The sequence below is a fragment of the Mirounga angustirostris genome, unplaced genomic scaffold (genome assembly GCF_029215605.1).
Source record: "Mirounga angustirostris isolate CCGP_5_RB_7025 unplaced genomic scaffold, mMirAng1.0.hap1 SCAF_7, whole genome shotgun sequence".
Classification (NCBI taxonomy): domain Eukaryota; kingdom Metazoa; phylum Chordata; class Mammalia; order Carnivora; family Phocidae; genus Mirounga; species Mirounga angustirostris.
In genome coordinates, this window is record NW_026991715.1 from 15,824,547 (window position 1) to 15,846,568 (window position 22,022).

At 45.6% G+C, this 22,022-nt stretch overlaps 1 protein-coding gene across 1 annotated transcript; it reads left to right on the forward strand.

Moving 5' to 3' along the window:
- Positions 1 to 16,796: 16,796 nt before the first annotated feature.
- On the forward strand, positions 16,797 to 21,458 carry FAM170A (family with sequence similarity 170 member A). The gene is made up of 5 exons (XM_064595646.1): positions 16,797 to 16,866; positions 18,799 to 18,957; positions 19,632 to 20,427; positions 20,686 to 20,744; positions 21,338 to 21,458. Exons 1-4 carry the CDS (start codon positions 16,797 to 16,799, stop codon positions 20,690 to 20,692), a joined length of 1,032 nt encoding a protein of 343 aa, XP_064451716.1. The 3' UTR covers positions 20,693 to 20,744; positions 21,338 to 21,458.
- The last annotated feature ends 564 nt before the right edge of the window (positions 21,459 to 22,022 follow it).

The following is a 22,022-nucleotide window of genomic DNA, read 5'->3' on the forward strand; positions in this document are numbered from 1 at the left end:
GATGGTTATAAACCCTCGGCAGAGTTCCCGGGGCCTGTCTTCTCTGCCCACTCTGGTTCTGTCCACCACCCTTGCAGTTCATGATGGGTTTCCTTCCTCCCCTGCTTCAGCCCCCTGTGGGTCAGGCTGGTTGTCCTCAGAGGGGACACAGATTTTGCTCTGTTGGTAGCCTCCCCCGTTAGTGTTCTTGCCCCTGCCTCTGATTTCATTCTAGGCATTCTTAACGTAAGCAGATGATGTGGTCTTCTCCCTTTGGGGGTAAGCGTGGATCTCAAGGCAGGGCACAGTTGTGAGCACGTTGTCTCTTTTCTTCTTAGAATAGAACTCACCGAGCTATGAGTCCATGAGAATAGGTAGGCCAGAGACAAGTTTCAAGCTTGGGTACCCAAAATATCAGTATTTTGTGCTCAACCCAGGTTGATTTTTTTTCCCCTTCTATTTTCTGTTCTCTCTTTCATTCTTGACTTCTGTTTCTTTGGTTAATTAATTCATTTTTTAAAAAAATTTTAATCCTAAACTCATGAAGTGAGAGCTGCTTTGAAAGACAAAAGTCCTTCGGTCAGATCTATCTCCCTGACTGAAGGAAAAGAAATGAGGGAAACCGACAGAAGCAAAGTGATGTGTTTCCATTAAGAAGAGGAACATCCTCCTCCTTCCCTCCAGGAGGTGAGTGACACCAAAGCAGCAGGAATGGGTTTTCCATTCCTGGGGCTAAGAAGTAAGGGATCTGGAACTCAGTGATATTGTATGTACGAAACAAAACAAATCTGAATTGGGCTATAAAAGCAGGGTTTAAAATGAACCAAAGGAGGCAGAGCTGGCTGGATGGATCTGTGGGTGGCAAGTTCCTCAGTGTTCTGCCCCTGTTTCTCTGTCCGGAGTGAGGGAAGTTACCCTGCTCTGAACCGGGACTCCAAGAAATATTGTCAGGAGGCCATTTTCTCCCTTTACGTTCCCCAAACCACCCTGAGTCCATGTCTTTTCTTACCTCTCTCTTCAAAAAATTTTTTCTCATTCAAGTATAATGAACATACAGTGTTATATTAGTTTCAGGTGTACAATATAATGATTCAACAATTCTATACCTTTCTCAGTGTTCGTCATGCTGAGTGTGCTCTTTAATCCCCTTCATCTATTTCCCCCCTCCCCCCACCCCCCTCCCCTCTGGTAACCATCTGCTTGTTCTCTGTAGTTAAGAGTCTTTCTTTCTTTGTCTCTTTTCTCCTTTGTTCGTTTGTTCTGTTTCTTAAATTCCACATGTGAGTGAAATCACATGGTATTTGTCGTTCTCTGATTGACTTACGTCACTTCGCAGAATTCCCTCTAGCTTCATCCATGTTTTTGCAAATGGCAAAGTCTCATTCTTTTTTTTTTTATGGCTGAGTAATGCGCTGTTGGTGGGAATGTAAGCTTGGTGCAGCCACTGTGGGAACCAGTATGGAGGATCCTCAAAAAATTAGAAGTAGAAATACCATATGATCCAGTAATCCCACTACTGGGTATTTACACAAAGAATAAGAACACACTAATTCAAAAAGATATAAACACACATACGTTTATTGCAGCATTATTTACAATAGCCAAGATATGGAAGCAACTTAAGTGTCCATCAACTGATGAATAGACATTTGGTATGTCCATGGTATGTCCATGATGTGATAGATATATTTATATATACATATAGATAGATAGATAGATAGATAGATAGATATCTATATGCAATAGAACATTACTCAGCCATAAAAAAAAAGAATGAGACTTTGCCATTTGCAAAAACATGGATGAAGCTAGAGGGAATTCTGCGAAGTGACGTAAGTCAATCAGAGAACGACAAATACCATGTGATTTCACTCACATGTGGAATTTAAGAAACAGAACAAACGAACAAAGGAGAAAAGAGACAAAGAAAGAAAGACTCTTAACTACAGAGAACAAGCAGATGGTTACCAGAGGGGAGGGGGGTGGGGGGATGGGGAAAATAGGTGATGGGGATTAAAGAGCACACTCAGCATGATGAACACTGAGAAAGGTATAGAATTGTTGAATCATTATATTGTACACCTGAAACTTTTCCTCCACTCTTCATGAAAACCACAAAGAGGATCAGATGCAACCTGACAGTTCGAACTCTGTTCGTAGAAAGGTGTTTCTCAACCAGGTAACATTTATTTATTATTTTTTAAAAGATTGTATTTTTAAGTCATCTCTACACCGAACATGGGGTTCGAACTCATAAACCCCGGGATCAAGAGTTGTATGCTCTACTCACTGAGCCAGCCAGGCACCTCTCAACCAGGTCACATTTTTTTTTATTTTTTTTAAAGATTTATTTATTTATTTATTTGACAGAGACACAGCGAGAGAGGGAACACAATCAGGGGGAGTGGGAGAGAGAGAAGCAGGCTTCCCGCTGAGCAGGGAGCCCAACGTGGGGCTCGATCCCAGGACCCTGGGACCATGACCTGAGCCGAAGGCAGACGCTTAATGACTGAGCCACCCAGGCGCCCCCAGGTCACATTTAAAAGGCAGCATGATGTGGGGGAAAATAACGCAGTAATCTGGTTGTCAGAAGACCTCGAATTTTTCTTTTCTATTAGCCCTGTCACATTATCAGGGTAACTAGCCTCTTGACCTCCCCTCACAGCTCTCCCCCTCCAGCTCCCTCTCCTGCTGGTTTGTAAACAGGCTCAATCTACATGATCTCTCCTTCTCTAAAGCTCTGAGCATTTAATGGTGGGAAAGGTCCTCCTATCCAAGGAGTTTCTTCAGTCCCCAGTGCGAACTCTCTCATTTGGGGGGGGGGGGGGAGGTTTTCTCTTACGTTTATTTGAGCACCTCCTACGTACGAGGCGCAAGTCACTGCAAGACGCCCTTTACCTGAGTCATTAATCCTTCATCATGATGATGATAAGAGACACCTAGCACTCCTCTGTGCCAGAGCCTGTTCTTGCCTGTTTACATAGTTTCATCTCGTTTAAATCCCGCTCATCTCTGTGAGGTTGGTACTGTTCTGATCGTCATTTCGCAGATGACCACCTGAGCCTTCAAGAAGTAACGAACACTAACATGCCCAAGGTCCTCCAGCTGATCTCAGCGATTCATACAACAGGGCAGGACAATGATCCTCTCTTTACAGGTGAGGACGTTGGGGTGCTAGCAGCCTGAGGAAAACCGCTCAAGGTCACAGATCAAGTACATCACACACCTGCAAATCAAGCTCACGTCTCCCTCTGCACAGCGCAGATCCTTTTCATTTGGCTGCTGTGGTCTCCCAGAGGCAATTCTGCCTTGTCATAAACTGCAGACCGTGGCACTTTTAATGAAGGAAAAGTTTGCCAAATGAAAAGCAGATTAATGAGATATTTGGGATGCTTTGCAGTAAATAAATCTCTTTCGGAATTCTCATCTTCTCCCACTCAAATTGTGAAAGCCGTAACAGCAACAATTACCTCAACCTGCTTGCGGCTGTGTGAGAGGGAACTCTGAATTTTATTGCTCAGGGTAGACCCCAGAGACCAACAAAACTTTCCTCTATCTTCCTGAGCCATAGGTCAGAAATTGGATATATCAGATGTTGGCTTTCCCCAGCAGCCTCCCCCTGCCCCTCCTGTCGTAGCCGCGTCTTGGAACACTATTACTGGGGAGACAAATAGAGCTTAAAACTGGGTCAACATTAAAAATATTAGAAATGTCAGGGCGCCTGGGTGGCTCAGTCGGTTAAGCGTCTGCCTTCGGCTCAGGTCATGATCTCAAGGTCCTGGGATCGAGCCCTGCATCTGGGCTCCCTGCTCAGTGGAGAGTCTTCTCCCCCCTCTGCCCCTCCCCCCTGCTTGTGCTCTCTCTCTCTCTCTCTCTAATAAATAAATATAGATCTTTAAAAAAAATTAGAACTGTCAATGGCAACCTGTTTGCCGAAAAATTGAAACCTAGAGCAGCATTTGAACATGACTGCCTCAGACTTGAGGGGAGTCTCTTTTTTTTAAATAATGGGTAACTTTAGATACTGCCTGGGAATTTTTTGTAACTTTAGATACTCCCTGGGGGAACTGAGAGGTCAGAATAGAGGTGTGATTGTTTCTATGTGACACACAACTGAATTTGAAGGCAGATACATTTATAGTCAAGAAGGAAGTGTGTGTCTCCTCATGCTAGGTGTCGAGGCTATGAGGACAAGCAAGTCCCTGTCCCTTTCTCTCAGGGCTAGTAATCTATTAAGAGAAATGAGATGTACCCAGTAATGATCTGTGCTGTGAGGGGAAACATTACCGTTTACTGCGTATCTACATAGAGCAAGCATTGCATCCAGCACTTTAAGTTAGGACTTGGCAGGAGAAGAGGATTATCCCCGTTTCTGGGGGAAGAAACTAAGGCTTAGGATTAAGTTGCCTGAGCCAGTTTATTTATTTATTTATTTATTTATTTATTTATTTATTTATTTATTTATTTATTTATTAAATATTTTATTATTTATTTGACAGAGAGAGACGCAGTGAGAGAGGGAACACAAGCAGGGGGAGTGGGAGAGGGAGAAGCAGGCTTTCCGCTGAGCAGGGAGCCCGATGCAGGGCTCGATCCCAGGACCACAACCTGAGCCGAAGGCAGACGCATAACAAATGACTGAGCCACCCAGGCGACCCAACCTGAGCCAGTTTATTAAAGAGGCTTTGATTCAAACTCATGTAGTTCTAATGACAGACCTGTGCTCTTTCCCCTATGTTCTGCTATTAATTAGGTGGGATGCCAATGAACATTTAATGGTTTACCTTATCAGGTATACCTTCAGGGGATTTAAAGCTTTATGCAGTTAGCTCATCAAGTTGCACAGAGTTTAGAACAACCATTTTTTTTAAAGATTTATTTGAGAGAGAGAGGGAGCGCACACAAGCAGGGGGAGGGGCAGAAGGAGAGGGAGAAGCAGGCCCCCCACTGAGCAGGTTGCTGACATGGGGCTTAATCCCAAGACCCTAAGATCATGACCTGAGTGGAAGTCAGACGCTCAAACAACTGAGCCACCCAGGTGCCCCTAGAGACGACCATTTTTTGACTTGGGGATATTTTGAAGAATCTTGGGCCACTCAAATAATTGTCAGATTTTTAAAAGGAATGTGCAAAACAGAACACTTCATCCATTCATTGTGCTTTTGTGTTTGTGGAGTGAGGCTTGTGGATGGTTTTTGGGTAGGGATAGAAAGGGTCTGGATACCATTTTGCTATATTACTTGGTAACAAATAATGGTTTTGAATTGTGCCGTGTTTATCTTAGAGTGGCTAAGTCAGCCCAGCAGGACTTAACAGTTTGATGTGCCTACCAGAAAGCCAGTCTTAGGAGAAGTATCTGTGGTGGGGGAAGTAAGAAGCCTGTTCCACTTGGCTTTGGTCAGACCTCAGTTGGAACACTGTGTTCAGTTCTGGGGAATGCACATTACTGTGAAAAGCAATTAGGACACATTCAGAAGAAAGACAAAAGGCAAAGAGGAAATGAAAGATGGGTGTTTGGAGGAATAGGGGTCTGTAGTTGAAGGAAAGATTTGAGGGGCTGAAATAACAATCTTCAAAATTGGGAGGACTCGGACACCCGGTGCCTTAACTGGTTGAGCATCCGACTCTTGATCTTAGCTCAGGTCTTGATCTCAGGGTTGTGAGTTCAAGACCCACACTGGGCTCCATACTGAGCATGAAGCCTACCTAAAAAAAAAAAAAAAAGAAAAATTAGAAGGACTTTCTTACAGAAGAGGAATGTAGATTTGTTATTTATGGCCCCCAAGGGATACAACTAGAAACAACAGCCTTTGGGGAAGTAGATATATCCTTACAAGGAAGAATTTTTCATTATACCCACCCCCAAATAAAGAATTGTGTTTTTGCTGTTTTGTGTTTTTTGGGAAGTGGTAGATTCTCGGGCCTTGAACATGTTGGAATCTGAGCCAAGTAATTGCTTGGTAGAGACACTGAATAGGAAATTCAAGATTACCATGGGGATTGGATTTCAGAAGCATCAAAGTTGTTCCCAACCCTGAACATCTCAGCAGCTAAAAGGACAGTGGAGGACTGTCCTCTTAGGCTTTGCCTCCACCTTGGTCAGGGTTGGGATCCACTTTTGGGGAGCTGGATGGATGGGTGGCAGGGGATGGCAAGAATCCACAATGGCAGAGAGGTTACTTGGGCCGCTCTCATTTGGTCTGCATTTTTATTTTCCCTTGCCTTGGTGCGCACAGGCTCGCCTTAGACTGTAGGCACGTGGAGGCCTCTGCTTGTAATTGTGTAAATCATGACCCTCAGCTTAGCCCACCAGCTCCTGCCGCCGGGTTCTTTAAATGTTATTTGAAATGGTTTTTATCAAGTAGCAAACCAGAGGTCAAGTATTGTCATGCTCCAGCAGTCAGACTGTCTGACTTGAGTGCGGGTACAAACGCTAGGTTGGTGAAACTCGTGGATGCCTGCTCTCTCCGGGGAAGACGGAACTTGAATTCTTTTCTAGGTTTCAGTGAGATGGAAATTTGGGGTCATCTAAGAGACAGAGAACCAGTCAAAGGGTTTCGTACACACATCAAAGTAGCTTTAACAATGACTCATAAGCTCGTTCGCCGGCTCTGTGTCAGTAGGCACGTTCAACTGTTTTGAGCCTCTCCCGGCTCGAAATGGGCTTTTTACCCATTTAGGGACTGAATGAGATTGGCAGAAGGTTTTTGCTCACAGCCGACAGCCAAACTGTTAAAGGATGAACCAGTAAATACTGCAGCAAAAAAAAAAAAAAAAAAGTAGGAGTTGCCCATTTTATTGCTTTCCTCGAGGCAAATAACGTGGGCTAATGGCCACGTGTCATCTTCAGTGACATCCCTCATCACACCTAGAAGCAGGTTTCTCTCTCATCCATTACAGGCCTATACACAGCAGAGAAGCATGACTTAGAGACCAAGGGGCATTTTAAGCACGGGATTTGCGGGCATGTTCACTCTCCCCCTCCTCCTTGAGGTTCTCCCACCCATCTTTTGGAAGGGACCCTGAGACCATGTATCTCATGTAATTCCATGAAGTGATGTCAGAGGTATTAGGTTCGTGGAGATTTTCCAAGCCCTACTAACTGGGTTTAAAGGGAGATATGGCTCTCTTTGGATGGGCCCTTTGGGCCAGGGTTTTTCCTAGGCACCAGTAATCATCTACCTCTGCTTCATCAAGTTTGCTTCACTTGCTTACAGTTTATACAGAGCAGCTGAGTCCCTGATGGCAAGTTTCCTTTCTAGTTGTGGGTTTGACTCCAGTCTCCGGGCTTTTTTATAATTAGACTTTGATTACTCTGTAGCTCTTTGAACTCCCCGAGTCTCGCGTCAGTTTGTTAACATGACTAATTTGCGGTGGATATGTATGTTTTCTGTTCTTCATACATGGCTTCACACGGGGGCACCATCTCAGGAAGAGCTAGTCTGTTGCAAATTTAGGAGGAAGTCGAATATTTATTTTTGGTCCTTTTTCACCACCACGCCCAATGTCTATCTTCCTGCCAGATACCATTCCTTCTTTACCCAATTTCCACATCTCCTATTCCACAAAAAAAAAAAAAAAATAAATAAATAAAAATAAAGGGCCCGATTCTTAGCCTCTTTTCCCCTAGTCCTTCCTAAAACAGTGGCTTGTAATGGTTTAAGTTAAGGCAACACTTCTCGGGAGGTTTGAGTATGGGAAATACTGAATCTCTATGGCTGAATTTTAGGCAGTGGAAAAAAAAATCATTTTAAATGCAGATGAGGGGAGTTGGGTTGATGGCACAGAACACAGGACGAAATAGCGCACTCACTTCAGTTCAGATACCTGGGTATGGTGACAAGCCTGGGATAAAGCAGAGGTGGCCCTTCTGTGGGGAAAAATAAAAGAGGTATTTGGTCAGGATGTTGTTTGGTCTAGGGAAAAAGAAGAGCTTCTACTTGGGCACTTTATTTATTTAAGTTTTTGTTTTGGGGAGGCTGGTGGAGCAGGTAGGAGAGCTCCTACTAAGTGCAAGGAGCTGTGGAGACTCCAGAGATAAGGAATCACAGCCTCTCCTTTCCAAGGATTCATACCCTATTGTGGGGCAATCAGACACCTTCATTAGCAGAGTGGCCTGAACGCAGAATATGAAAAGAGCTATCACAGAGGTTCAGCTAAGAGCGGTCCATTCTCAGTAGGCTATCTGGAAAGGCTTCTTTACGAAGTATGATTTTAGTTCTACTTAAAACCCTACTGTACTTTGATAGACCCATAAATACAGGGAGCACCCTGATGGTAGCCGGAGGGGAGGGTGGGGAGGGGATGGGGAAAATGGGCAAAGGGGAGAGGGAGGTACAGGCTTCTAGTTACCGAATGAATGTCATGTGGATGAAAGTTACAGCACAGGGAGTGTAGTTAATGGCATATAATAGCATTGTATATAAAAAGAAAAAATACAGAGTGTATTTTGAAAATCTGTACTTTTTAAAAAAGATTTTATTTATTTGACAGAGAGAGAGAGAGCACAAGTAGGGGGTGTTGCAGGCAGAGGCAGAGGGAGAAGCAGGCTCCCCGCAGAGCAAGGAGACCAATGCGGGGCTCGATCCCAGGACCTTGGAATCATGACCTGAGCCGTCGGCAGACGTTTAACTGACTGAGCCACCCAGGCACCCCTGAAAATCTCTACTTTGGAAAGAAATGATTTAAGCAAGGACCACGCTCTGAGGCGGGGAAGTCTGGTCCAGTTGAGCCATGGCAAGAAGCTGGGTGTTGTCCTGTCACCTGGAAAACTCAGTAGGGGTCTTAACCTTGCAGAGCTTTGAATACTAGGTGGAATGTTTTAGATTTTAATGCAGAAGCCATTGACAATTTGAGCAGGACACTAATATAAAATAACTATGACCAGGCTGGGTTAAAGGCTGGGAACGACATATTCGTTTGTCCCCAATTTGGGGAAGAGTGGAAGATGGTCGTTAATTCATTAGATGTGCTTTGGATCTGCAGGAGCAAAATAAGCAGCATATCTCAGTGCATAAATACTCCTCCCGTATATGCATTCTTTGTCATCACGGAGCACATATTTGGCATACAAGTGACCTTTAAAATAATAAGAGCGAAAGCTATTTGGAATAAATGTTTTAGAACCATTTGTTACTTTGCACAGACCTGTGAGCAAATAGGACTGAGCTAAAGTGTTTACTGTAGTATTTGGTTCTGCAGGGGCTGCCACGCTATTATATATACTTTTATTCTGGCTAAACTCTAGCTCTTGTCACCATTATTTATTACTCAGAGACCTGGAATGTCAACGGGTCATCGAAATAGCGAAGTGAGAGTTGAGAGTTTTTCTGCCTGTTGCTTGAAGTCTTCGGAAGACTGTTTCCTTTGTATTCCCTAAATTCAGAGTATAAAAGCCTCCCAGGCATCTAATCTTTACTAGGTCACACATTTCAAAAGGCAGTGAAATTATTTCCCAGTTTAAGGCAAGTGTTTTAGGAACTCCTGAACCCTCTCTCTCCTGAAATCTATTTAGAAGAAAGAAACAAAACAAAAAACTAAGCAAACGCCATATAATCCCAACTACATTGTCCTGGTATAAAAATCCTAACATAACATGGTAGGAAAAGGTTCTGAATTATGATCCAAGAGATCTGAGTTCTAGGTGTAGTTCTGTAAATATGTGACTTGATGGTTTTGTCAGGTGTCCTACCTAATGGGGAGGGATTAGGGTCTTTCTACAGGGTCTCTGTGCTATTCATTAGTACTGTTCACAATATTTTTGCCTGAGGAGTCTGGAAAATGGAGAGACACATGACAAGATTGTGGTCAACAGTTTTGGATAGAAGTGATGTGTTACTTTTGGGACAGAACATTTAATGCTGGTGTGAGACTCCAGAATACTGTTGGCAGTAATGGCCAACACCGGTGGCTTTATGAGCCTGAATCCGGGAAGGAGGACATCGAGGAGGGAGCTTAGCCAGCCCACAGTGGGCCTATATAAGGAGTAGGAAACGAACCTTTGTTGTTTGAAGCTACTGTTACTTGTTACAATAAAATAACGAAGCTTCTTCTTGGTTGATAAGGTATCCAAAGAGTTTAGCTGTGATGAACCAGGGGGAAACTCAGGGATCTAGGAGATGCTTCCTTTCCTTAAATTAAGAGTTTACCCAGTTTTCTGTAGGTAAATGTCCCAGCTGCTTTGAGGGGAAGTAAGTTTTCTATCATTGAAAATAGTGAGATGTAGACTATCTTGAGGCAACCTTGAAGGCATTGCTGTAGAAATTGAAGGTGGTTGTGTGATATAGTAAGAAAAATATGTTTGTTTCTGGCACAGAGCTCCCTAAAGCTCTTGGAATTTCCTAAGTCATAAGAGCCATAAAGGTGTCTTACGTTAATGAGGTGACTTTGGAAGCCCCTATGGGTGGGGGCTGGTTGCCAGGGGAACCAAGCGCATGATTAGAGCCTTGGAACTTTCAGTCCCACCGCCCTCCTCTGGGGAGGGAAGAGGCGTTGGAGGTTGGATCCATCCTCACTTGCCAATGATTTAATCAATCATGCCTATGTCATGAAGCCTCTCTAAAAACCAAAAAAGGGCAGGGTTCAGAGAGCTTCATGTTTGGTGAAATACATGGAGATTTGGGGAGAGTGGCACGGAAGCTCCGTGCCTTTCCCTATGCTTTGTGCCATGCATCTCTTCCATCTGGCGGTTCCTGAGTTATAGCCTCTCATAATAAGCCAGTAATCTTGTAAGCAAATTGTTTCTCTGAGTTCTGTGAGCCACTCTAGCCAAATGACTGAACCCAAGGGCAGTAGGCCAGTGGACCCTCCCATCTACAGCCAGTTGGTAAGAAGGACAGGTGACGACTGATGTCTGAGGTGTGTGTGTCTTTGGAGAGGGGGAAGGTGGGCTAGGGAAGTCTTGTAGGACTCACTCCTTAACCTGTGGAATCTGATGCTGTCTCTGGGTAGATCGTGTCAGCCTTGAGTTGAGTTATAGGACACACAGCTGGTGTTGGAGATTTGTTTGGAGGAACCACCACCTCCTATGGTGGAATTGGTACCATAATCTTAGATTGGATTAGAGAACTTCACGGTCCATTGTAGTTTAAAAACATTCGGATTTCCAGCTCCTGAGGGTAACTGTTGCACCTCACATTTGTGCAGCGAATATGGTTTATAAAGTGTTTTCTCCAGGGTAAACTTCCCTGCTCTCCTGTGGATAGCAAGAGGATTTCCTTAATGTGCCCTCCACGGAGACATGCACGAGTGCTAAGAAAAACTTGTTTAGAGAATCAAGCTAATTCTTTACCTGAATCCCATAGCCACCCACCTCTATTTTTAAACAAGTACTCTTAGTTCTGTTTGTTTGTTTTAAGATTTTATTTATTTATTTGAGAGAGAGAAAGTGAGAGAGAGCATGAATGGGGGCGGGGGGGGTGGGGCAGGGAGAGGGAGAAGCAGGTGCCCTGCTTGGGGGAGGGGCTCCATCCCAGGACACAGGGATCAGGACCTGAGTCAAAGGCAGATGCTTAACCCACTGAGTCACCCAGATGCCCTGTTTGTTTGTTTGTTTTTAAATTAAACTTCTAATTTTTAGATCATTGTGCATTCGTATGCCGTTGTGAGAAATAATACAGAGAGATCACATGTAAACTTTACCCATTTTGGCCAATTGAAACATATTACAAAACTATAGTGCACTGTCAGAACCTAGATATTGAGACACAAAACAGTTCCATGACCACAAAGATACTTCATGTTGCCATTTTATGGCCACACCTACTTCCTCCCACATTTCCATACCCTTTAACTACTTAACGCTGCGCCTATTTTCCATTTGTATAATTTTGCCATCTCAGGACTGTTATATAAATGGAATCACCTAGTATGTCACTTTTCCGGACTGGCTTTTTTTTTTCCCCTCAGCATAATTCTCTGGAAATTCATCTGAGTTCATTCCTCTTTTCTTGCTGAATAGAATTCCAGGGTATGGCTTTATCACTGTTTATTTCAACATTTACCCACTGAAGGATATCTGAGTTGTTTTTAGGTTTTGGCTATCATGAATAAGCTATTACCAACATTCATGTGTATGTTTTATGAACAGGCTTTTCATTTCTCTGGGACAAATGCCCAAGAATGCAATTGCTGGGTTGGATTTAGTTTTTTTTTTTTTTTAAGAAAGTGCCATAATCTTTTTTTTTTTTAAGATTTTATTTACTTATTTGTGTGAGAGAGAGCACAAGCAGGGGGAGGGGCAGAGAGAGAAGCAAGCTTCCCGCTGAGCAGGGACCCTGATGCAGGGCTCCATCCCAGGACCCTGAGATCATGACCTAAGCTGAAGGCAGACACTTAACCGACTGAGCCACCCAGGCGTCCCTAAAGTGCCATACTCTTTTCCAGAGTGGCTGTCATTTTCTGTTCTTACCAGCAGTGTATGAATACTAGACTTTCTTCCCATTCTCTGCAGCATTTTGTATTGTCACAGTTTTTTATTTGAGCTTGTGTGATGGGTATGTAGTGGTGTCTCATTGTGGTTTTTGTGTGCATGATCCTAACGGCTAATGCCATAAAACAGCATTTCATGCACTTATTTGCCTTCTGCACATCCTCTTCCCTGAAACATCTCTGTCTTTTGTCCATTTTCCAACTGGATTGTTTCCTTTTTTACTCTGAGTTTGAGAGGTTTTTTTACATGTTATAGATATTATGTGTTTGTTGGGTATGTGGTTTGCAAATGTTTCTCCCAGTCTGTAGCTTGTCTTTTCCTACTCTTACAAGGGTCTTTCACGTAGCAAATGGTTTTAGTTTTCATGAAGTCTAGTTTATTTATTTTTCCTTTTACGGATCATCTCTCTCCTGGATAATTGCAATAGGCCCACTATTTTCTTTGTTCTTTTCTTTTCTTTTTTTTTTTTGGAAGGAAAGAGATGAATGTCTTTATTTTCAGAATTTTTTCTTTCTTTCTTTTTTTTTTTTTAATGTTGGCTCCACACCCAACGTGGGGCTTGAACTTACGACCCTGAGGTCAAGAGTTGCATGCTCTACCAACTGAGTCAGGAAGGTGCCCCAGTAGGCCCCCTGTTTTCTTGATTCTGCCCTCAGAGCAATCTTTCTTTTCTTCTTCTTTGTCTTTTTTTGTTCTTGTTAAGTAGACTCCACACCCAGTGTGGAGCCCAACATGGGGCTTGAACTCACAACTGTGAGATGGAGACCTGAGATGAGATCAAGAGTTGGAGGCTTAACCAACTGAGCCCCCCAGGCACCCCCAGAGTGATCTTTTTAAATGTAATTATTCACTCCAGACTCTCCAAGCTTCCCGTGTCACTCAGAGAAAAGGCCAGAATCTTGACAATAGCTTACTGTCTGGTCCCTCATTATCTCTCTGACCGCTCTCTTACTGTCTCGGCTCTGGCTACATTGGCTTCTTTGTGATGGTCTAACAGGCCACGCCACCCTTGTCCGGGACTCCAACCTCTTTTTTTCATCTGGAAAATATAACCTTAGCTGTAAACTTTCTTATTTGCCCTCAGGTCTTACTGAAAGGGATCTTTTGAGTAAAGACTTCCATGACCTCCCATTTAACATAGAAATGCCCCATTGCCTATAGACCCAAATTCGCTTTGTTTTCTTTTTCTTCATGGTACTTGTCAGCATCTAACCTACTGCATATTTTAATGTATTTTATTTTTATTATTTATTTATTTTTTTTTTAAGATTTTATTTATTTGATAGAGAGAGACACAGCGAGAGAGGGAACACAAGCAGGGGGAGTGGGAGAGGGAGAAGCAGGCTTCCCATGGAGCAGTGAGCCCGATGCGGGGCTCGATCCCGGGACCCTGGGATCAGGACCTGAGCCGAAGGCAGACGCTTAATGACTGAGCCACCCAGGCGCCCCTATTTTATGTATTTTAGAAGATTATCTGTCTTTTCGTCTAGAATTAAGCTCCTTGAGAGAAAACCCTTTTATCTGTTTTGTTCATAACTGTTCAACCTTGAGGATCTAGAGAGCTTGGCACATGGTAGAGAGTCAATAAAGATTTACAGACTGAAGAATGAATGAAGAAGGAATGAGTAAGGTATAGCCCAACCTAGCTTTTCCTTACCATGATAAATCCCACTGGTTCTAGCTTGTAAAACCTGAGCTGATACCACTGGAATCATCTTTCCTTTTGTAGAGAGAGGTTTGATTCTTTTTTTTAAAAAAATATTTTATTCATTTATTTGAGAGAGAGAGAGCATGAGTGGGGAGGGACAGAGAGAGGGGGAGAAAGAATCTGAAGCAGACTCAGCACTGAGCAGGAAGCCCGTGAGACCATGGGATCCTGACCTGAGCTGAAAGGAGAGGTTCACTCTTTCAGAAATTCTGGGTCTAAGAAGGATGCCTTAAGAAACTTCCTCCTGCTGAACAAACAAAAGCAGAAACAGACCTATAAATACAGAGAACAAATAGATGGCTACCAGAGGGGAGGGATAAAATGGGTGCAGGGGGGAGAAAAAATTATTTTCCTTGGAATGAAGGGATTAGAACTCCTAATGAAATTTCAACTCCTAAATTAGAAGTCATGATCATCAGTGGTTCCTAATTCTATTTGTTGAAAGGCTGATGGGATCATGATCATGGAGGGATCAAGCTGACAGCACAGGAACCCACTGATCAATCTCAACATCGTTAAAAATGGGACAACTGTATGTGTTTACTGTTGTGATGTAATAGGAAGGCACACAACACCACTTATAAAATAATCTTGGAATAACAAGAAACTGAACCTAATCTAATTAATTCTCTAGCTCTAACTACCTGTTCAGAAGGAAATATGGGTAGTAGGAGAACTTAAATGGCATCGAAAGAATACAGTCAACCACTCCAAGCTGCAGAAAACACTACAGGAGAAATGACTCAGGTTCTTCAACAAATGAATGCCCCCCAACAGGTAGGAAGAATTGTCACAGACCAAAAGACACATTGACCAGGTGTAACATGTGGACCTTGTTTGGATCTTGATTTTAATGAATGTGATATAAAAGAAGACATTTTAATATGATTGGAGGAGTTCGAGTATGGCTTGGTTATTAAATGATAGAAATTGTGGTTAAATTTGTTGGGTGAGATAATGATCGTGCTGCTGTGTTTTTTTTGTTTTTTAAACCCTCCTTATCTATTGGATATAAATACTGCTGCATTTAGAGAGAGATGACATATGTCTGAGATTTTCTTCAAAATACAGTTCTCTCCCACCCCCACATACTCCCAGAAACATCTAAACTAGAACAAATGAGGGAAAAGCTAACTGTTTATATGTGGCATGGGGGAGGGGTGTGGTGGATGGGACGAGAATGACAGAGTATCGGTAATGGTTCATGCTGAGTGATAGGTCCATGGAGCCACATCCCCATTAGACAATTGCTTTCACTTTGCGTATGCTTGAAAATTTCTGCCACAAGGAGTTTTAAAAAAGTCCTCCTTGCCCCTTCTTACGTCGGGATTCTCCAAGAAACGGGAAGGTTGAATCTCCTCCGCAAATCCTTGCAAGGCTGCATTTGTCCTGTCTTCAGTCTCGGCTGTTGGAGACCGTGACGTCCCACAGTGCCCTTCACATTGGGACTCACCTTGGTCCAGTGACACCACTCCTGGTGTCAGTGACTTCGGGGAGGTCCACCTCATCCCCGCACACCAGTACTGCCTCAAAAGGCGGTGTCTCTCATTTTGGACTGGAATCAGGAGCATCCAGATGGGTCACCACTTACAACTGGTATACATTTCAGCCCACAAGCAGAGGTACGCAAGAAATAGGATAGAACTGTTTTTGTAACTCCATCTGATTCATATGTTAAGCCTTGATCCTGCTGGTGTCCCGTTTGGATTTCCACCCATCCCTATTTGGAGATCATACGGAGCCACAGTGAATGAAGTTTGAGGTGAGAGCGTGGTTGCTATTTATGGGAGGACACACTTGTAGCTTAGATGTTCCTCAGCTTGCTTGCCGTGCCTCCTTAGGGTTTGGTGGCTCTTGTGCCACATGTGGGACAGGTTTTGCCCTGATTCTGCCTGTATGCACAATACAGCCTTCTCCTCTTGGAGTTTTTGCCACATCTTCCCCTCTAACCACGCCTTGGAGACTCCTCCTCCATGATCCACAGACCTGACAGTTGGCACCTCTCAACAACTCAGTAGGAAAAGAAGACAGTAAGTACTGAATTTCAAGAATTCCTGCTTCTGTTAGGTTTCTGCTCAAGTATCCTGTCTTTTCTGTGGAGTTGGGGATTTTAGAAATAAAAGCCAAGATGATGAGCATGATATTGCTGCTTTTAGTCCTGCCATGCCCTTCTCTGGCCAGAGAACGCAGAGTCTGCTACCCGCTTGAATGTAGAACGAAAAGGGTAAAAAAATAAAGGGAGAAGGGGGGAAAAAATGAAACATGAGCAGATGAGCATCTCAAAATATCCTACCCTCTTAAGAAGATGTGAGTTGAATTCATGGGAGACGTTCCACTGGGGAGAGAGGAATTGTTCTTGAACATGGGGTCTGTGCATTTGCAAAGACTGTGTGGGATCCAGGTCCTCAGAATGCTCTGATGTCATCATTCAGGTCAGAGAACCCCCGCTGGGGGCCGGGTGACCTTTGAACCTTAACAGCCCTGTGCTGGAGCGAGCACTGGGCAGTGTTGCTGATTCTCTATGTGGTCTGAGTTCCTCAGCCATTTAGGAGACTCGATAATTTTTATTCATATCGGGTCACCTCAACGAATTTCCCGAGAGTCAAGGAGGGCCAACCAGTAGGGAAAAGGAGGCGCTGGGTGTTAGGCATCTTCTAAGCAACTCCTGTTGCTGGTACCATGAAACAGCGACAAAAGAGGAAACATCTGGAAAGTGAAGAGTCCCCGGAAAGTGCCAAGCAGGGAGGAGGTATGCGCTGGGCACCTTGTCTGGGGTGCAAAGGCTGCTGCTAGCCTGAGCCTTATCTAGGAAGGTAGGATGGAGGAGCACGTGTCCCTGGGGAAGTATCTGAGGATGCTGCCATGTCCATCCTGAGCATCCCTGTGGTGTGAGATGGCACGGGGAGGGCCAGACGCCCCTGGCAGGTGGGGAGTCAGCTCTGCCTGTCTGAGGACTTCTCTCTTGGGTCTGCTCAGGGCTGGAGCTCTGTTGGACTCGTAGCAGGCCGGGGTCCTGCTGGCCCAGACTCCCAGGGGATGGCTTTTCTCAGTCCTGTATTCTCTCTTACTCTCTTTGTTCCATCTTCCTCTGAGGTCACTGGGTGGGGTGTGGGAGCATTGCGAAGGATGCTGATGAAGATCTGTGGGTTGTGCTGTCCCTTTTACTGAAGAGCAAAGAGAAGCCTTGTTGAAAAATATTTTGAGAAGTGAGAAAGGAGATTGTCTAGTGATGGCATCATGGTATTTCTTTAGCAGGAAGAATTTATCCACTGATCCATGCCAGAGAGCCAGCCGGAGCCTTCTGCCCCGTATTGGAGCCCGGCAGTTTCCGCAAGGCCCATGGCCCTGAAGAGTATAGGATGAGCCCTGGGGCTGGAGGTGGGACAGGAGGCAGGTTTTCAGGCAGTAGCTGGGATAGGACAGAGGAGGCAGTGATTGGCCAGATATTTTGCCTCTGTGTGTATGATGGGATGGGGGGAGCAGTGGGGAGAATGCAGATAGGGTGTCCTCAGATGTGATGTTGGCCTTGTAAAGTTCCTATCACCATGCCTGGATCTGGGAGACACTCAAAACATGTAAGAGTGAATATAGAACTCTTACTAAGGGAGTTTCATGAGATTGTCTCTTACATACCCATATACACTTTGTACAGAAAAAATCGCACATCTCCACCTATGCTACTTTATTAAATCACACACAGAGCATATAGGGAGATATGAACATCACTCCTACACTGTGTTCACAAACCATCCATGGGTGTCAAAGTCCTCTCCTCGTACACCGAACTCTGGAGTATGAATATATCCCAAATGCCGTAAGGGACATACTTACACTAAAAATAGGCATCACCCAAGTATTACATGGGAAAGCTTCCACTAAAAAATTGTTTGTGGTTTATCTGAAATGCAAATGTAACAGGGCATCCTCTGTTTCTGTTTGCTAACTCTGGCAACAGGTGTATACTTAATACCAGCTGACATACACTTAGCATACTTTTTTTTTTAAAGATTTTATTTATTCATTTGAGACAGAGAGATACAGAGAGAGAGAGAGAGCATGAGCAGGGGAGAGGCAGAGGGAGAGGGAGAAGCAGGCTTCCCGCTGAGCAGGGAGCCCAACACGGTGCTCGATCCCAGGACCCCGGGATCATGACCTGAGCCGAAGGCAGACGCTTAACCATCTGAGCCACCCAGGCGCCCACTGACCATACTTCTGTCTAGTGTCTGTCTTCTACTAGAATGTTCAGCATTACCAGAGCCTAGAATAGTGCCTGATACATAGTAGCTGCTCTCTGACTATTGTTGGATGAATGAATAAATGATTGAATACACACCATAAGTACAGAACCTATTATATAAAATGGTTACATGTTGCACAATTCCTGAGCAACTATGCACCAAACTCTCCATGGATGCGTTTCTACCCTACTCATCACACCAGCCCCACATCTGTGAAAGGTTGGGCTGATACACACGATTCTCACATTTCAGACCTACTCAGTCCTTCATTCCTAACCAGACACTAACAAAATAAGTGTTGATAGTAATTCAATACAGGAGCATCCACCCGGGACCAGACTCTGAACCGTGTGTATTCACTGCCCTTGACATATGTCACTTGGTTAATACTTGTTGGACGGGTGAATGATGCCCAAACATGCCCCAACCACCGTATTACTGAGGCTTTCATATCTTTCTAGGAGTCTCGAAGTCACAGGAGGATGCCCCTCAGCTTGAGTCAACTGGGGTGGCCAAAGGCTGGGGCGCAGCGGTAGGGGAGGTGTCCTCTGCCTCTGAATACTTCTCCTGTGTCTCTTCTCCACGCAAGCTCATCCATGCTGGTAAGGGTTCAGGGCTCCTTGGGCATGGGGCACATAGATCCAGGAGAGGCCAAGAAGAAACCCAAGACAATCAGAGGTGGTCAGGGCTCCGTGGAGGAGCCCAGGAAGCTGGTGTCGCTGTTAGGAGAGCATGGCTCTGAGCTCAGTGTGGGAGGGGGTGGGGAGCCCTGGTGCAACCGTAGTGGGGAAGTTAAGAAGCATGGGCCAGCCTTTGCCCTTGCCTCCAGAGAAGGATGGAGCTCCTCAGCCCAGGCCTCTAGCACTGGAACAGGACCATCCAGCTCAGATCCCCATGCCCTGATGCATACAGCTGTAGTCCACACACATCCATTCTCAGCACACAACCCCCACTCCCCACCCCCAATCCAGACATGGGATCCGCAGTACCATCTCCTACATGACTGTGCACATTCCACCAACACACTGATGGTAACACAGATACACTCAATCCACCAACGTCCCATACATGCTACTCCACATACCTTACTCCACACCCCTGTATACCGACACACCGCCAGCATCCCTACACACACATGAAGAGCACCTGGATGACACCACCCCGATTATGAACACCAACGCCAGCCTCTTCACACCACGCGTCTTCACATCTGAAGACCCCTCAGCTTCTGGGCTTCCCCCACTCACATTCTCATGTCTCTAATTTCTTTTCCCAGGACTCCGGAGAGTACCTCGAGACAGTCCCCAGCCTAGAACACCCCTATCCCAGGTTCAGGAACAAGGGGAGACTGCTCCCCCCTCACACCATGTCTCCTCGTCCCCTTCGTCCTATAAGACCTGTGTGTCCTCTCTGTACAGAAACAAAGAGGAAAAGGGCATGAAAATATACTACATGCAGGTACAAATGAAAAAGGGTGTGGCTGTCTCCTGGGAGATCTTGGAGACCTCGGAGTCACTAGAAAAGCCGCCAAAGATGGAAGAAGTGACCCTTCCCGAGGACGTACGGGTAGGGACTCCCCCCTCTGACGTGTCCACCAGAAACCTGCTGTCGGACAGCGAGCCCAGTGGGGAGGAGAAGGAACACGAGGAACGGGCAGAGTCAGACAGCCCACCTGGGTCGCCTGCAGTTGTGGAGAGACCCAGGGCCAAGACCCCCGACTGGCTGGTGACAGTGGAGGCTGGCTTCAGGTGCATGGCCTGCTGCCGGGTCTTCTCTACCTTGGAGATCCTCCAGGAGCACGTGCAGCATGGGATCCGGGAAGGTTTCAGCTGCCACGTGTTTCACCTCACCATGGCTCAGCTGACGGGCACTGTGGAAGCAGAGAGCGCCCACAAGGAGGAGGAGGAGGAGGAGGAGGAGGAGGAGGAGGAGGAGGAAGAAGAGGAGGAAGAGCAAGAGAGGCAGGAAGAAAAGGAGAAGAAGGAAGAGCAGCCCACACAGGAAGACCTCGGCCCCAAGCGACCTTGGAGCCAGTGCCCAGGCTGTGTGTTCCATTCTCCAAAGGACAAGAAGTGAGCAGGGGCTGGGGGTGCCAAGGGAGCTGCGTCTTCTCCGAGCCGCCATGTTTCTCCCATCCAGGCTCACCCCTCTGGGAGGGAGAGCTGGGGGCTTTCACAGCTCAGGGGACACCTGAAGGGGGAGGCGGGTAACCGGGCCCCTGGCTTCCTGTCCAGGTCTGACTGTAAGTGGGGATTTGTCCTGAGCTCTTCAGGCTCACGGAGCCCTTTTCTCTTGAACTACAAAGTGTCTTTCTTCTGGTTTCCACACAGCAGTTGAGATTCATGAGCCAGAAGATCCCGGAAGATGGTGTGGCCTTCTCTTGGGAGAGGTAAGGCCTGAGGCTGGTATCATCTGGGCCGATGTCATGAGGTCCCAGAGGAATTTAGGGGAAGGGGCCACAGGCCCACACTGGGTTCCCTGGTGGCTCTGCAGCTGCATCAGCTCGTGCCAGACCCGGTGCTTCCGGGGACTTGACCTCCATTGACTTAAACGAGAAAGTGAGAATTTTGATGGGCAGTTACCTCAGTGTCTCCACACCTGACCTGAACTCTAAGAGCAAATACTGCCAGGTGGCCTTTGGGGCTGAGAGAGCTCAGCACAACCTCAGGGGCCAGGAGTGGTGTGAAGGACAAGGGGCCTAGCGGGAGCAGAGGTCTGACGTGTGAGAGCCTTCAGCCTGAGCTGGCCTCTCACTCTGGGACAACGTGGAGTGTGGAGAAGGAGAAACACGGAAGTGAGGCCCTAAGAGATCTGGAAATGTTCCAGCACCTTGATTGGGCTGTGGTAGATCTGGAAATAAATTCACTCTGGTGTGTGTGGCTCTGAGCTTTAAGACAGAGGTGAAGGGTTACTCTGACTAGTGGAGCTCACGTCGCATCTTGTCTCTTCTTGCTCTGCCTTATTTGTTAAAATCGCTTCCAGGGAGAAGACAGGACCCTGGGGAGAGTAGCAGACAGGATGCCAATGATGTGAAGGAAGGTGAAGGAACCAGCACTCCGTCTAGCATCACAGGACCACATAAATGTCATATGCAATAAAGGCTGTTTTCCAAACCCTGCCTGGATATATTCTTGAATTAAAGTTATCTATCCATCTACCCACCATGTACATCAGTCTCGCTAGTGGCTGGTGAACTAGGTTTCACGTAAGCACCACAGAGACCCCCACAGTCCTTTTCTAGAAGCAGTGGTACTCATGCTGCTGAATGAGGCTTCCGTGTGACTGTTTTCACAGGGCTGGCTTCCACATCTTTCATGAGACTGGGACAAATAGGCTGAGTTCCAACGAGGTTACTTGTAAGTAGCAGGTGCTCTAGAAACCGTGGGGTTGTGACTGAAAGCCCTGGGACGGTCGGTCTTCGGGGGGCTGGTGGGTGCTGTGCATGTCTCCCCAGGTCTGGCCTGGACGGGGGCAGAGGAGACATGTCTACATGTGGAAGCTGTCCATGGAACAGGTTCCTCCAGGGTTGGTGGGAGTTTGTCATAGCGATCAAAAAGAAGCCGTCTGACCACAATCAGGAATTAGAGGAAGAAATGGTTGTAATCAGAGTTTCAGCCAATAAGCTTGGCTATTTCCAGTTTTGATATTAATAGATCAATTGCCAAAT